Here is a 16,901-nt window from a genome sequence, read left to right on the forward strand (position 1 = left end):
TGATGCTCCAGCCCGCCCACTTCTGACATCACACAGGTCCTCCCTATGCACCACAGACAGCTCAGCGTCCAGCACAGGCAGGTATGCAGCAATCTCCTGGCCCCTGCTGCTGCCTCCTCCTCCCTCGGACACACAGATTCTCCCCGGAATCAGTGCTGGGGAAACTGTGTGTCGCTGCTTAAGTGCAGCATTCATTTGCTGCTCCCCGCTCAGCTGATCGGTGGGCGGGGAGCAGCTAATAAATATTCACTGCACTTAATCAGCGGGGCCATGTGGTTTCCCCAGCAGCTGATTCCGGCAGCGGGGACATCCTGAAGTGGGATAACCGTGCGATCCCACTCACTGCTGCCCCCCTCCCCACATGCTATATCCGTACTATAAGACGCACCCACACTTTCCTCCCAAATTTGGAGGAAAAAAAGTGCGTCTTATAGTCGGAAAAATACGGTAACTGGTTTATTTTCCATCCTATGGGGAAAATCCGCAAGTAAAACGCATATTTACTGCAAGCAAGACAAATACTAGATTTATAGCTTTTTTGCTACTTTTGCCCATTAAACGATCTTGTTTTCATAAACTGTTATTGTTGCCATACTCCAAACTAACTTGGTTTTAAAGCCGACAGCACTGTATTAGGGCTTTTAATTGCAGCACAAATTAAGTTTGTACAACAGTCTATTAGAAAATGCGAGCACTTACCATCCACTAAAATCCACTTCTTTATTATGACATGTAGTCAAAAGGCAGGATGAATCAGGGAACAAACGTGATTCCACAAGACGGCCGTTTCGCGCTGCTGCGCTTCCACGGGTCTTGATGCCATGTCTTGTGGAATCACGTTTGTTCCCTGATTCGTCCTGCCTTTTGACTACATGTCATAATAAAGAAGTGGATTTTAGCGGATGGTGAGTGCTCGAATTTTCTAATAGACTGTTGTACTTCAAGTTTGGATTTTTTCATGGAGAGCACTCGATATCTGCATGGGCATTTACGCATTATGAGGACATAGAATAAGTGTGTGCAGGTGACATAAACCAGCTGTTGGTGCAGCTTCTTGCTCTCTTTTCAAGTTAAGTTTGTATTGGCACACTTTTTCCCCAGATTGTTTTGGCTACAGAATGAAAAAATAAATATAAAATGCACCAGTAATTGTTAGTCTTTCATTTCAACTTTGATTTTTGATTAGTTTAACCATAGTGGTATCAAATTTCTAGGTTTTTTTTTTTTTATGCTACTCTTCCACACAAAGTGAATATTTTACAAAATTTGTTTTCCATTCTGTTAAAAAACTACATTTATTTTTTCTGCTGGCAGAGGAGTGCTTCCTTTTTGCTGGACAGATTGACTGTTTCAGTGATATTTATATATACAGTGGGTACGGAAAGTATTCAGACCCCTTTACATTTTTCACCCTTTGTTTCATTGCAGCCATTTGGTAAATTCAAAAAGTTCTTTTTTTTTCTCACTAATGTACACTCTGCATCCCATCTTGACTGAAAAACAAATGTAGAAATTTTTGCAAATTTAATAAAACAGAAAAACTGAAATATCACGGTCATAAGTATTCAGACCCTTTGCTCAGACACTCATATTTAAAGGGAACCTGTCACCCCCAAAATCGATGGTGAGGTAAGCTCACCGTCATCAGGGGCTTATCTACAGCATTCTGTAATGCTGTAGATAAGCCCCCGATGTTACCTGAAAAAGAAAAAGAGGTTATAATATACTCACCTGGGCGGTCCCGCTGTGGTCCGTGGTCAAATGGGCGTCTCAGGTCTGCTCCGGTGCCTCCCATCTTCATTCCATGACGTCCTTCTGGTCTCCGCGCCGTGGCTTCGGCGCAGGCGTACTTTGTCTGCCCTGGTGAGGGCAGAGCAAAGTACAACAGTGCGCAGGCGCCGGGCCTCTATGACCTTACCGGCGCCTGCACACTGCAGTACTTTGCTCTGCCCTCAACAGGGCAAAGTACGCCTGCGCCGAAGCAGCGGCGCGGAGACCAGAAGAGGACGTCATGGAATGAAGATAGGAGGCGCCGGAGCAGACCTGAGACGCCCACCGGAGCGGGACCGCCCCTGGGTGAGTATAATCTAACCTCTTTCTCCTCTTTCAGGTAAAATCGGCGGCTTATCTACAGCATTACAGAATGCTGTAGATAAGCCCCTGATGCCGGTGAGCTTACCTCACCAGCCATTTTGGGGGTGACAGGTTCGCTTTAAGGCTACTTTCACACTAGCGTCGTACGACGCACGTCGTAATGCGACGTACTGACGCAAACTGTGATTAGAAAACACAACGGTGGCATCGGATGCAGTTTTACAACGCATCCGCTGCCCCATTGTAATGTCCGGGGAGGCGGAGTTCCGGCCACGCATGCGCAGTCGGAAATGGCGGACACGACGCACCAAAAAACGTTACATGTAACGTTTTGTGCCGACGGTCCGACGCAACCATCGCACGACGGTTGCGACGTGTGCCAATCCGTCGCAATGCGTCGCTAATGCAAGTCTATGGAGAAAAAAACGCATCCTGCAAGCAATTTTGCAGGATGCGTTTTTTCTACAAAACGACGCATTGCGAGGTGCAGTGCACGATGCTAGTGTGAAAGTAGCCTTAGTCACATGCTGTCCATTTCCTCGTGATCCCACTTGAGATGGTTCTACTCCTTCATTGGAGGCCAGCTGTGTTTAATTAAACTGATAGGACTTGATTTGGAAAGGCGCACACCTGTCTGTATAAGACCTCACAGCTCACAGTGCGTGTCAGCCCAAATGAGAATCATGAGGTCAAAGGAACTGGCCAAGGAGCTCAGACAGAATTGTGGCAAGGCACAGATCTGGCTGAGGTTACAGAAGAATTTCTGCAGTACTCAAGGTTCCTAAGAGCACAGTGGACTCCATAATCCTTAAATGGAAGAAGTTTGGGACCACCAGAAGTCTTCCTAGACCTGGCCGTCCAGCCAAACTAAGCACTCGTGGGAGAAGAGCCTTGGTGAGAGGTAAAGAAGAACCCCAAGATCACTGTGGCTGAGCTCCAGAGATGCAGTTGGGGATGGGAGAAAGTTCCACAAAGTCAACTATCACTGCAGCCCTCCGCCATCGGGCCTTTATTGCAGAGTGACTGACGGAAGCCTCTCAGTGCAAGACATGAAGGCCTGCATAGCGTTTGCTTAAAAAGAACAAAACAAACAAAAAAACAAAAGAAGGACTCCCAGACTATCTATATACCTAAATAAAATCGGCTGAGGGGCACTTCCATCTGTCTGTCACGGAAATCCCACGTCGCTGATTGGCCGCGGCCAATCAGCGACGGGCACAGTCCGGCGTTATGCCGCGGTGTAACGTAGTCCGTTAACGCTGCTATTAACCCTGTGTGACCAACTTATTACTATTGATGCTGCCTATGCAGCATCAATAGTAAAAAGATTTAATGTTAAAAATAAGAAAAAAAAAAATTATATACTCACCCTCCGGCACTTTTCCTGCTTATCGCGACGCTCTGGGCCATGCATTGTGGTCTCGCGAGATGATGACGTAGCGGTCTCGCGAGACCGCTAAGTCATCTGGGTAATTTCGCAATGCATCTCTGGGAACGGAAGCTGGCGGCCACATTGCGCACATAGGGACAGCTTCGCTGAGGGTGAGTATATAACTATTTTTTCTTTTCATTCTTTTTTTAACAGGGATATGGTGCCCACAGTGCTATATACTGCGTGGGCAGTGTTATATACTGTGTGGATGCTATATATTACATGGGCAGTGTTATACACTGCGTGGATGTTATCTATTACATGGGCAATGTTATATACTGCTTGGATGCTATATACTACGTGGGCAGTGTTATATACTGCGTGGATGCTATATACTACGTGGGCAGAGCTCCTCCTCTGCAGTATACACCGCCCACTGGCTCCAGATAGAACCAGTTCAGTGACCAAGCAGTAGGAGATTAACAAAAAAATTAACCGTAGGTACATCATGTCAAAACTATAACACTCATAATAGGCAACAGGACAAAAAGGGGTGGGTGCTGTGTCCCCCAATGAGTGGCTCGGAGTAAAGGATTTTACAGTGAGAACACAAAAATCCCCATTGCTCCATCGCCACATCGGGGGACACAGGACCGTGGGACGTCCCAAAGCAGTCCCTGGGTGGGAAATTACAACAGAGTAAACTCACAGCACCTGCTGTCTAAAGGTGCACTACCGCTGTTTGCAAAATTCGTCCACCCAGGCTCGCATCTGCAGATGCCCGAGTATGGACATTATAATGCTTTGAGAAAGTATACAGGCTAGACAAGGTCGCAGCTTTGCAAACCTGCTCAGCAGACGCTTGATGCCGAATGGCCCATGAAGCACCCACCGACCGAGAGGAGTGTGCCCTGATCCCTGCTGGGATAGGCTTGCCTCTGACACGATAAGCTTCTTGAATAGTCGACCGAATCCATCTGGATATTGTCGACTTAGAAACGGCCAATCCCTTCCGGTGTCCCGCTGGGAGCATGAACAGAGCTGTGTTGAAAAGGTGCCGTCCTAGACACATACTTTGAGAGCCCTTACAAGATCCAAGGAGTGAAGAGCCTTCTCCACACGGTGCGCCGGAGCAGGACAAAACAAAGGAAGTACGATATCCTCGTCATGGTGGAAGGTAGACACCACCTTTGGAAGAAAGGTAGATGGTCTGAGGACCACTTTGTCTCTGTGGAATGTAAGAAAAGGCGCTAGATAAGAGCAGCCAACTCCGAGACTCTTCTGATCTAAGTACAGTAATTGCGACAAGAAAGGCCACCTTCCAAGAGAGAAGATTGAGCCGTTGCAGGACACCTCTCTAAGGGAGATTCCTGCAGGACACCTAGGACCAGGTTAAGGTCCCAAGCCTCTAGAGGTGCTCTATAGGGAGGTACCACGTGGGAGACTCCCTGAAAACATTCTCACCTGGGGTGTGGAAGCAATTTTTTTCCGCTGGAAAAGAACTGAGAAGGCGAGACCTGCCCCTTGAGGGAGCTAGGCGATAGCCCCAAGTCCAGACCAGATTGAAGGAATTCCAAGATGGTGAGAATGTTGAAGACCAGTAGAGGGCGACCTCTACTTCTGCACAATTCAAAAAAGATCTTCCAGGCCTGATGATAGATGCGCAATGACACCGGCTTTCGGGCATTGATCAAGGTGGAAACTACTTCGTGGGAAAAACTGAGTTCTAGTGGTAAATCGGACTCTGAGAAAGCAGATCCGGACGATCGGGTAGTCGCCAAGGAACGTCTGCGATCAGTTGGATCAGCTCCACGTACCACGTTCAGCCAGGCCAATCCGGAGCAATGAGAATCACCGGCACACCTTCCGCCTTGATCTTCCTGATGTCCCTCGGAAGCAAGGGCAAGGTGGGAAACAGGCAAGGAACACAAAACTGACTCCAAGGAAGGTACAGCGCGTCCACCCCGATTGCTCTCGGGTCCCGAGATCGGGCCATAAACTGAGGTGCCTTTGCACTGAGCCAGGAAGCCATTAGGTCTATGTCCGGAGTGCCCCAACGAAGACAGATCTATTGGAAAATGTCCTAATGGAGAGACCCACACTCCAGAGACTGGTCCTTGATGGCTTAGGAAGTCCGCGGCCCAGTTTTCCACCCCTGGAATGTGAACGGCCAATATGACCGAGTGGTTCCTTTCGGCCCAGTGAAGAATGTGTTCAAACTCGCACATTGCAGCCTTGCTGCGAGTGCCCCCTGATGATTTATATATGCCACAGCCGTGGCATTGTCCGACTGGATACGGATGGGGCGGCCTGCTAGGAGATGATGGAACCAGCGCAAGGACAGCCAAATCGCACTATCTCCAGGACATTGATTGGAAGACGAAGACTCGTGAGACCAGCTCCCCTGGGCAGTATGATGATGAAAAACAGCTCCCCAGCCGAGGAGGCTGGCATTGGTAGTGACTACCAATCAATGTACTGGGAGGAACGACTTCCCTTGGAGAAGGGAGGCCCGGAGCGTCCACCATTGGAGTGCCTGCTTGACCCGAAGGGGTCAGTGGACACGGTTTGTTGAGGGAAAAAGGACTCTTGTCCCATGCATCTGTCAAGGTGAAAATATATATCTTTATACTCTTTGTACTGCTATACTTTTATACTGTGAAACAATAAGTTTTTCCTATGCTTGCAGATATAATTATTTAAGATGGCCACCAATATTCACCTTTACCCTAGTTTTCGTTTCTGAGGGAAGAAGTATTGTTTCTTCTGAAATTGAAACTTCTGGAATGCAAGGAAAGGAGGATTCGCAAGGACACATCAAGACAAATCAGAAAGGACTGAATATTAGACATATACTGCTTAAACCCCGCCTATTACATTCCTTCTTGTAGAACAATAGTACTGTGTTTTTGGAAATAAACGTAGTTGCTGTACCGCTGTTGACATAAGTGGACGCACGGACATCAGCTAAGATTGAATCAGCTGCGTGTCTGACTCATTTTTACTCGGTACCAGATGCCCTGCACACACTTTGATTTGGAATGACTGGTGAATGAGGGTTATTGTCGTGACGACCCCGACACATCCAACAGTGCGTGCTGTAGGGGACGAAGATGTAGTTGCGCAAACAGAATTGCCTCCATTGCAGCTACCATCTTCCCAAGAATCTTCATGCCGAAACAGACGGAACAGGGAGACTGTTGACTGAGCTTCCGGACCCCCTGTTGAAGAGCTAGGACCTTGTCCCGGGGGAGAATCACCAACACTCGGGAAGTGTCCAGAGTCATGCCCAGGAAGGAGATCTGCTGTCCCAGGAGACCATTTTTTTTAAAGTTGATTAACCAGCTTAGCCGAGAAAGAGTATCCAAAAGAAATGCGGACACACTCCTCGCAGGCTTGGAAAGATAGGCCTTTGACCAGTAAATCATCTAGATAGGGGAGAACGACTAGGCCCCGAGAGTGTAGGATGGCCATGACAGCCACTATGACCTTTGTGAAGACTTTGGGGGCGGTGGTGAGGCCGAAGAGTAAGGCCGTGAACTGAAAATGTTCCCTGTGGACAGCAAAGCGAAGGAACCTTTGGTGATGGAAGATAGGAATGTGAAGATTCGGGATGCGTTGGAGGCATTGCCTTGCTCCATCGAGGCGCTGACGGAACGGAGGGACTCTATCCTGAAATGTCGGACTCTGACAAATCTATTTAAGAGATTTAGATCCAGGATGGCTCCGACTGTACCATCCTTCTTGGGGACCGTGAACAGATTTGAATAAAAACCCTCGGAACCTTTCGTTCTCTGGGACAGATAATGACCCAGTCTCGGCGAAGTGACTATGGCCCGGGAAAAAGCCAGAGCTCCCTTTCCCGTTTCGGGAGGCAAAAAAAAAAAAAAAAAAAAGGGTTGGAGGGGGGATTGGGAGAGAGGAAAATTCGATTTTGTATCCCAAGGACACCAGATCCCTGACCCACTCGTCATGAACAACTGCAATCCAGATATGGCGAAACAGGAGAAGGTGGCCGCCTACTCTGCTGGAGTCATCTGGGCAAAGTTGCGAGTCATTTAGTTGAACATCTTTGGGGTCTGGATCCCCTAGATCTAGACTGCATGGGGCGGCCCTTCCAGGAGTGGTTGGGCTTGTACGAGGTCTGTGGACTTTTGTCTGACAGCGCGACGCTCCGAACCGGGGGAACTGGCCGTAGAGGACCACCCGTTATTGCTGCAAAAGGACTGAAAACGAGCCTGCGGCTGTCGGCGGATTGGTTGCCTAAATCTCTACTGGGGAAGGGATTTACTCTTTCTTCCTGTAGCATCCGAAATCAGTTGGTCCAGCTTTTCACCGAATAAGCGACCACTGAGATAGGGAAGGGACGTTAAGGACTTTTTAGATGCAGAGTCTGCTCGCCAGTTCCTCAGGCATAGTGCCCTTCTAATCGCCATTGCGCTTGAAGCTGCATGGGAAAAGCAATTAGCCATGTCTAGGGAATAATAATTTTATTTATATAGCGCCAACATATTCCGCAGCGCTTTACAAATTATAGAGGGGATTTGTACAGACAATAGACATTACAGCATAACAAAAATGACAGTTCATAATAAATACCAAGAGGAATGAGGGCCCTGCTCACAAGCTTACAAATTGAGGAAAAAGGGGAGACACGAGAGGTGGAAGTAACAATTGCTTTCGTAGTTCGGACCAGCCATAGTGTAAGGATCGAGTGTTCATGTAAAGCTGCATGAACCAGTTAACAGCCCAAGTATGTAGCAGTACAGACACAGAGGGCTATTAAATGCATAAATTGTATGAGAACATGATGCGAGGAACCTGATTTTGGTTTAACTTATATGAATGGGCCAAACAGGGATAGTTAGGTTAATGCAATGATGCGGTAGGCCAGTCGGAACAAATGCGTTTTAGGGCATGCTTAAAACTGTGGGGATTAATCACATTAACCTGGGTAGTGCAAAGAATTGGCGAAGCATGCGAAAAGTCTTGGAGACGGGAGTTTCTGTTTGAGGATACGAACCGCAGGTCATTAGCAGAACGGAGAACACGGGTAGGTTGGTAGGCTGAGACCAGGGAGGAGATGCAGGGTGGTGCTGAGCCATGGAGTGCTTTGTGAATGAGGGTAATAGTTTTCTACTGGATTCTGGAGTGGATGGGTAACCAGTGTAATGACTGGCACAGGGTAGAGGAATCGGTGTAACGGTTGGCGAGGAATATAATCCTGGCAGCAGCATTCAGGACAGATTGGAGCATGGAGGCCTTTTAGGAGAGAATTACAAGAGTCTAGATGAGAATGAACGAGTGAAACAGTAAGTTTTTGCAGAGGCGAAAGAAAGAAAAGGGCAAATTCTAGAAATGTTTTTGAGATGCAGCTAAGAAGAGCGAGCCAATGATTGGATGTGGGGGGTGAAGGAAAGCTCGGAAATAAGTATGACCCCAAGGCAGCGGGCATGTTGCTTGGGAGTAATGGTGGATCCACACACGGAGATGGCAATGTCAGGCAAAGATAAGTTAGTAGAGGGAGAGAACATGAGTTCAGGGAAGCGTTTACTAAGTAATCACCAGCCAAAGAAATCTGATTAGCCAACTCTGCTATCTCGGAGGGGAGATCACTCTTCTGTACGGCCTTATGCAGAGAATCTACCCAAAAAGTCACGGCTTTGGCTACCCAGGTAGCTGCAAAGAGGGAAAAAGTGCCGAGCCTGATTCCTCAAAAACCGACCGGGCGAGGCTGTCAGACGATCTGTGGGATCCTTGATGGAGGATCCGTCCGGCAGGGACAGAAGAGTTTCGGAGGACAAATGGGAGGATCTACTGTCCATTGTTTGCAGAGGTCAGGAGAGAAAGGATATCTGGACTCCAGAGATCTCTGACCTGCAAAGCGTTTGTCCTGACGCTCCCTATGTCGCCGAACTATGTCCTGGAACTCCGGGTGATTTGCAAACACCCTATGAGGACGTTTGGTCCTTATGAAGGACACTGCAGTATCCGTATGGGAAGTTGCGGGTTCCTCGTCGACCTGCAATGACTGGTTGACGGCCTCAATGAGACTATCTACAGTAGTCCGATAACCTGGCGACTCTAGATCAAGGGGCCCATCCGACTCAGGTTCAGAGTCATGGTCGCTATAGGCGCCAGAAGAGGGAGAGCGGGAACGGAGCTAACGGACGCCGAAGCACCGGAGGGCCTGGTGGATGAGCTATGTACACGCTTCCAAGATGTCAGTTTGTGTCTTGAATGAGAACGGCCACTGCAGGCCGATGGTTCCCCTGCTGTAGGGGAATGTTCTTGGACAGACGGATTAGTGGTCCTGCTCCTGGATGGATCCTGGAGGGACTCAATCACTTTAGTCAAGGAAGCCACAGATTTCGAGAGTGACAAAGCCCACTCAGGGGGACTGGTCACCGTGGGCTCTGTCACGGTGGGGGGCTCCTGAGCGCATTTAGGGTCATAAGCATGACACAGCGAAGAGGTATGCCCGCTTGGTAGCGCAGCCTGACAGGAGGTGCAAGAAGTGAAAACCACTGTTTTTGAAAACTTTTGAGGTTTTAGGTAAAGACATGTTGTACCCTGTTAACCTCCAAAAATACTGCAGGGGTGTTGCAGCAGAATAAAATCAGTGGGGCACTTTGTGTGCGGCTGAAATATTAGCAGAGCACTTTGTGTGCGGCTGTCTCAGCGGAGCACCTTGGTGGCTATATGAAGGGGGACCTTACCCAGGTCCTGTGCCCGTGTCCCAGCGGTGCAGCGCTGTCCCTGTGCAGGTGTAGCGGTGTGGTCCCATCTGGCGTTAAAGGGACTGAAGATGGCCGCCGAGATTAGGAGGGCTCTTCTTGCAGTGTACGAGAAGTGCCATACCGGTGGGCGGGGCCTCGGACATGATGCGCACTGTTGGGCGGAGTTTTCAACCTGCGGCCTAGTTAAGGCCGAACCCGGGGGCTAAATTAGCTGTGCCCGGCCGAGAGAAGCGGCCGGGCCCGCGATGTGCTTGGGGCCCCCACCGAAACTCACCGCTGAAGCTGGAAGATCGATTCCCGTGCAGAGAAGGTAGTAATGCAGGGGGAGGACGACTGTGCAGGAACCCTCGATCCACCATCCCCTTTGATAGGGAGGTGGAGAAGGACCATCCAGATCCATGCAGCACCGTTGTTCATTCATTGGTGGTGCAGAGGGGGGCAGCCGGACGCCATGGGAAGGGAGGCTCTGTGTATCCTAAGGGTTTCGCTCCCCTAGGATTTCATAGGGCTGTGTCCGGCTGTTGGCATCCCATGTCGCAGGAGAGGGTACGGGGAGGTGACACTCGTCGTGCTCGCCTGTTGATGTTTGGTGGAGATCTAATGACCACCATAAAAAGGCGCATTGGCGGTCATTAACCCCTTCATGACCTTGGGATTTTCAGTTTTTCCGTGTTTGTTTTTCACTCCCCTCCTTCCCAGAGCCATAACTTTTTTATTTTTCCGTCAATTTGGCCATGTGAGGCTTATATTTTGCGGGACGAGTTATACTTTTGAACAACATCATTGGTTTTAGCATGTCGTGTACTAGAAAACGGGAAAAAAATTCCAGGTGCAGTGAAATTGCAAAAAAAGTGCAGTCTCACACTTGTTTTTTTGGTTGGCTTTTTTGCTAGGTTCACTAAATGCTAAAACTGACCTGCCATTATGATTTGCCAGGTCAGTACGAGTTCATAGACACCTAACATGACAAGGTTATTTTTTCCTAAGTGGTGAAAAAAAAATTCCAAAGTTCGCTAAAAAAAAAAAAATTGCACCATTTTCCCATACTCGTAGCGTCTCCATTTTTCATGATCTGGGGTCGGCTGAGAGCTTATTTTTTGTGTGCAGAGCTGACGTTTTTAATGATAGCATTTTGGTGCAGATACGATCTTTTGATCGCCCGTTATTGAATTTTAATGCAATGTCGCGGCGACCAAAAAAACGTAATTCTGGCGTTTCTAATTTTTTTCTCACTACGCCGTTTAGCATTCAGGTTAATGCTTTTTTTTATTGATAGATCGGGTGATTCTGAACGCGGCGATACCAAATATGTGTAGGTTTGATTTTTTTTTATTGATTTATTTTGATTGGAGCGAAAGCGGGGTGATTTAAACTTTTATTTTTTTTTTTACTTTTGCCATGCTTCAATAGCCTCCATGGGAGGCTAGAAGCAGGCACAGCGCGATCGCCACCGGGCACGGTGCCACCTGCTTTTCTTCCCTCTTCTATTGCCTTGATATTTTCTAGGGGGATGCCACCTGCGAGGCCTGGTATTTTCCATCAGGTAGTATAGTATGCCCTTGGATCTGACTGCTTGTTAGCCATGGGGGAACTCTATTTGACTCTGCAGGTGTGTTTCAGGGTGGCATTGTGGCTTGACCTTATCACAGGTCTAGTTTTCATGATTTGCCTTGTTATGCAATCTTTTAAGTGTTTTTAATAACCATGTTGTAGTGTATTATATGAGTGTGGTTTAATAAAAGTGTTATAGTTTGGTAAATTCTCCTGGTGATCCCTCTTTGTTTGCATACTACTCTTTTCTTTGTTTTTTCTAATGTGCCTTTTTGTAGTATGCTAGAGGTGATCCCTGACGGTGGTGCCTGCCTATACTTTTTGGTGCAGACATTTAACTAGTTAATAGGCGCGGACAGATCGCGATTCTGCCCGCGCCTATTACGGGCACGTCAGCTGTCAAAACAGCTGACATGTTCCGGCTTTGATGCAGGCTCACCGCCAGAGCCCGCATCAAAGCGGGGCTTCTGACCTCGGACGTACTATCCCGTCCGAGGTCAGAAAGGGGTTAAGGCATTAATAAAGAGAAGACTGCTACATGAATGCTTTGCTTTATCTATGAAACATTGACATAAAAACCAACAATTAGTCAGTGACCATATTCACAGTGTAGGTGAAAAGACTGTTTAAACCGTAAACATAATATTCCTGCAGCAAGCAAAGTTACCCAAAATATTGTTCCAAATTTGCTCACAATTTCATTTGAAGAGTATATTACGCAGTACATCTAACAACTTTTTTATTTAATTGCATGATATTTTTCAAGATCATATGTCCAATAGATTGGCAAGTGTAAGATACAGTAGATAAGAAATTCTTGCGGCAGGAATACTTAAAGAGTTACTTTGAAACACAGAATGCACAACAATGTTAAAAAAATATTGCAGTCATTTTATCAGCATAATTGTAGCAGGCTAAACTACTAGCTATAGCAAAACATTTGCTCCTCATGATTTAATAATAGATTAGCTGATCTCTAGAATTTCAAATAAAGCTATCTAGAAGCATGATCTGTTTTTGAGTGAATTTAAGAAATTAATTCACATCGCCTTATGATTTCCTCTGCCATTTAAGTATTACTGTAACTAAAGTATTCCTGTTAAAAATATAGGAAATACTACAAAATGCTCGATGTCTAATAAAAAATAACATTACTCATTATGGCACAGTCCTCTTCTAGCTTTCCACAGTAAATAGATAGCAGATTTCCATGTGTACCATATTTATTTATGTACAAATGGGTTTTTCAGGTGTCACATTATTTGCAGGTTCCTGACAAAATGGCAGTTTGTGTATTCAGGACTGTTAAAAATATGTTGAGTCACTGAAAATCAGTTTTCATCTTTGCTTAAATTTTGGTTGCCCTGGAACCATTTCATTATTGGGTTCCCTTCATTGGATTCCATTGCTTGGTAAACCAAGAAGGAAAGCACAGCCAAAATGAGGAGAATAAGTAGCTTTATCCAAATGGGGATGGATCGCTCACTTTTCCCCTTGGTAGGTTTCTCTTCAATTACTGGATGATATTTGGAGATATATTTAGTAGAATAACTTTCATCCAATTTGTAATCTTTGAAATCTTTGACACTAAAGGGTCGACCAGCAGCTCCTTTTATCGGCCTGCGACAACTTGCACTGTGATGGAGGGGAAAACAATAAGAAGAAAAGTGAGTAAGTATGCTCGAAACCTTTAATATAATTTATTGCACACATGCTAAAGGGTGGAGGGGGGGGGGGGGGGAACACAAACCTTATTCCTGTAGGCGTTGAAGATTCATATGGAAACATGTCCTTCAAAATATCTCTTCCTTCTCGCTTTTCCTCTGTAAAGGTCTTTTCTATAACCTACACAAAAAAAAAAATCACTATATAGTGCAGAAATGAAATGCAGGCCCCAGGAAACCCAACTAGGCATGTGACTAAAGGAAAGTTAATCACCACAAGTGCTAGGTAAATATCTTCCCTGTTTTTTAATGGGAGTAACAAACTTTGTTATTTTCAACTGTCTTGTCTTGTTTGGAGTTTCCAGACGTTGTTCACTCAGATTTCCAGCATCCTTCAATGTGAACAATATGATTTTAAGTTTGACAATCTAATGAGGTCATTAACATTTAAGAGGAAAGCTGAAAGAGATTAAGTTGTCACCTCAATCACTGCTGTGTTCAGAAGATCACTTGGATCTGTATGACCAACACTTTGAACATCAATGACCTTATTAAAAAAGAAGCTTAATCAGTTTGCTCCAGCAAGTTTAAAAATACTGCATTACACACATAGGGGCACAAGTGTTTAACATATGAAAAGTCAAGTCTGAATATATGCATTAATCGTTTACTATAAAAGGATAAATTGTTTTAAGTTCACACCATTTTAAATAGAGTGGAGTCAGGGTTTCTAGAAAACAAGTTACTATTCACTTAGCGGTATTTACTTTTTCACTGATCAGCTGTTTCTTTGGTGTCCTTCTTGACAAATCTGTGAACTCACTGACTGATCTCAATGCGTTAGAATGCTTGAAATTTTCAATCACCTGATAATCAACCTGACGGGATTTAATTGAGAGAATTCTGCATTAGCCTACACAGATCATCAAGGGCAAAAAGAAAATTTTCAGTTACAAATTAACTTAAGACTTCACCGGAAGCAGGTAAAACATACTAGAGTTCTGTTGCTTGAAGCCAATATAGTTTCGGATATAGGCGCAGCCTCAGTTTTATCTGTTTCATCAGTAGGGTCTGTAGCTACCACCTATATATTTTTTTTTTAATGGAAAAGGTGAAGAGAAGAAAAAAAAAAAAAAAAAAAGGAATTAGACCTACTAGTAATTCGATTTCCAAATAGTCCCTCAGGACAGCACACCAGGATGTAGTCCTTCCTTGACCTATAGCGGGACAGGATCACAGAAAGGCTAAGAGGCTCCTTCCACCTCCACTGTTCTTAAAGAACCATCGAAGGCAGGATGAACCTGGTCTATACAAGCCACTAGAAACTCATATGCAAGATAAATACTTTAATGACCCCAGCGCGATAAATGAACAGTCTTCAGGAAAATTGATCTTGTGAAGCCTAAAGATGAACATAAGGGAGGGAAAATAAGGGTGCTGTCCTGAGGGACAACCTGGAAATCGAATTACTGGTAGGTCCAGTTCCCTTTTTCCAGTACATTCCTCTGGACAGCACAGCCAGAATAGTGCCAGAGAAATGGCACCAGGATGGGTACAGAAGCCCTAAAGGGACCAAAGTCCCGGGCAAGAACAAGGCTAGATATACAGTAGTAACTAGTGATGAGCGAATATACTCGTTACTTGAGATTTCCCGAGCACGCTCGGGTGTCCTCCGAGTATTTTTTTTTTAGTGCTCGGAGATTTAGTTTTCCTCACCTCAGCTGAATGATTTACATCTGTTAGCCAGCATAAGTACATGTGGGCATTGCCTGGTTGCTAGGGAATCCCCACATGTAATCAAGCTGGCTAACAGATGTAAATCATTCAGCTGCGGTGATGAACAATCTCCGAGCACCAAAAAAATACTCGGAGGACTCCCGAGTAACGAGTATATTCGCTCATCACTAATAGTAACCCATCTTTAAGATCAGAAAAAAATCTAGACAATCATAGAAAACAACGTAGCGAGTGCCTGATATGTGTCTATAATGCCGAAAATTCAGTATTAAATGTGTATACACATTGTAACAGTCAAAACTTAGTGAGAACTCTCCTGTTCTACCCAACACCAATAATGAACTGACGTGATTGCTAGATTATAGCTATAAACATCACATAGAATAGACCTTAAACGCCTCTTACTGTCCAGCAAAAGTATGGTGATAGCCACTTCCACAAATGCAATGAGGACTGTAGCAGACCAATAAACTCATATGTGCACAGGACTGGTCTTTCACTGGTCCTCCTGGGCTCAGACTAGCTTACCATAGCACAAGGAGTCCTGCAGGACAGTGGCCCCCTGAATGCCGAAAAATCAAACCAATAAGCTTTAGTATATGAATAAATGGTCAGAGCATTGGGATACATTACATAAGTAATGTGTAAGTATACATTACACACCCAGGAGACCCCGGACATCTTATTCTGAATCCTTAAATCTTTAGGCCTCAAGTAAGTGGCTGGATGCAATGCAGACTAAGGAAATATGCAGTCTGTCAGATAACATCCCCTGCCATTACCAACCATGGGTTCACAGAGAAGCATGAATCATCTCTCCTGTGGTGCCGCCGATGTTAATCACACAGAGTCTGGACTCTGGAATTGATGAAAGTGGCCTAAATAAATGCCCTTACTGTCAGTTGTGCCATATACATAGATAGTAAGAAAATGATTAACTGATTTGTTGGATCTGCGTTTAGCTCCTATCACAGGACCTCGGTAAACCTCAGAGGGCTGGTAGGAAGAACCCTTTCCCACAAGAGAAACTCTGTTTGAAACAGTCTCTATGCAAGTCATTAGAGCAGACATACTATGTCCAATTTTTTCTGGTAACCAGGATAAGCTAAAACTTGGACTCACTCAGCCTAGAGAAAATAAGGCCCAAAAGGAGATCCCACTACCATGTGCAAATAAATGAGGGAACTGCACGAGATCTTTTCAATTATAACTGTACACGTGGACTCCACAGGAGACAGGGACTATCCTCTATTTCTAGCAGGAAATAAATTTTCTTTTAATCACAGAGGGCGATTATCTACTGTGATAGCAGTGAGACTATGGATTCTTATGTGCAAGAGACCCAACTATGGATTCTTTAGTCAAGAGCCCCTACACTGTGGGTTCTGCACTGTAAGAGTACCGAGAGTATGGGACTCTGCCACTTCATGCTGTACTGCTCAAGACAAAAGTACAAGGAAGGCCTGGATGTCTTCCCTGATAACTACAGCATTACAGATTCTGATACTAGAATCTGTTGACAGGATGTTGAGCAACAGAACTAGTCCGATTGCCTTATGTGCAGTCAGGAAGGATCTTTTCCCCACAGCATGAGGAAACATGTGTATTACATACCTGGTAATGTGTTTTTTCATGAGATATGACGGCACCACGAGAGAGGGGATCCGCCCATCAAGGACAGGAAACCTTCAAGATAAAAGGGGCGGCTCCTCTCTCCACATCAGTTGTTTTACAGAGTACGAG

At 45.7% G+C, this 16,901-nt stretch overlaps 1 protein-coding gene across 4 annotated transcripts in view; it reads right to left on the bottom strand.

The window, feature by feature from the left end:
* Positions 1–12,292: 12,292 nt before the first annotated feature.
* The window catches only part of TMPO (thymopoietin), a 33,772-nt gene continuing 29,163 nt past the window's right edge, over positions 12,293–16,901 (bottom strand). For 2 of the 4 annotated variants that reach the window (XM_077265510.1, XM_077265511.1), the window contains 6 exons: positions 14,416–14,505; positions 14,189–14,299; positions 13,903–13,968; positions 13,720–13,813; positions 13,508–13,601; positions 12,293–13,392 (listed from right to left, as the gene is read on the bottom strand). In XM_077265510.1, the coding sequence (XP_077121625.1) occupies positions 13,089–13,392; positions 13,508–13,601; positions 13,720–13,813; positions 13,903–13,968; positions 14,189–14,299; positions 14,416–14,505 (759 nt within the window). In that variant the 3' untranslated portion in view covers positions 12,293–13,088. Of the gene's footprint in view, positions 13,393–13,507; positions 13,603–13,719; positions 13,814–13,902; positions 13,969–14,188; positions 14,300–14,415; positions 14,506–16,901 lie in introns of all 4 variants that reach the window. The other 2 variants (XM_077265513.1, XM_077265514.1) reach the window with 1 other exon arrangement.

Source organism: Ranitomeya variabilis, chromosome 5 (genome assembly GCF_051348905.1).
Source record: "Ranitomeya variabilis isolate aRanVar5 chromosome 5, aRanVar5.hap1, whole genome shotgun sequence".
NCBI lineage: Eukaryota > Metazoa > Chordata > Amphibia > Anura > Dendrobatidae > Ranitomeya > Ranitomeya variabilis.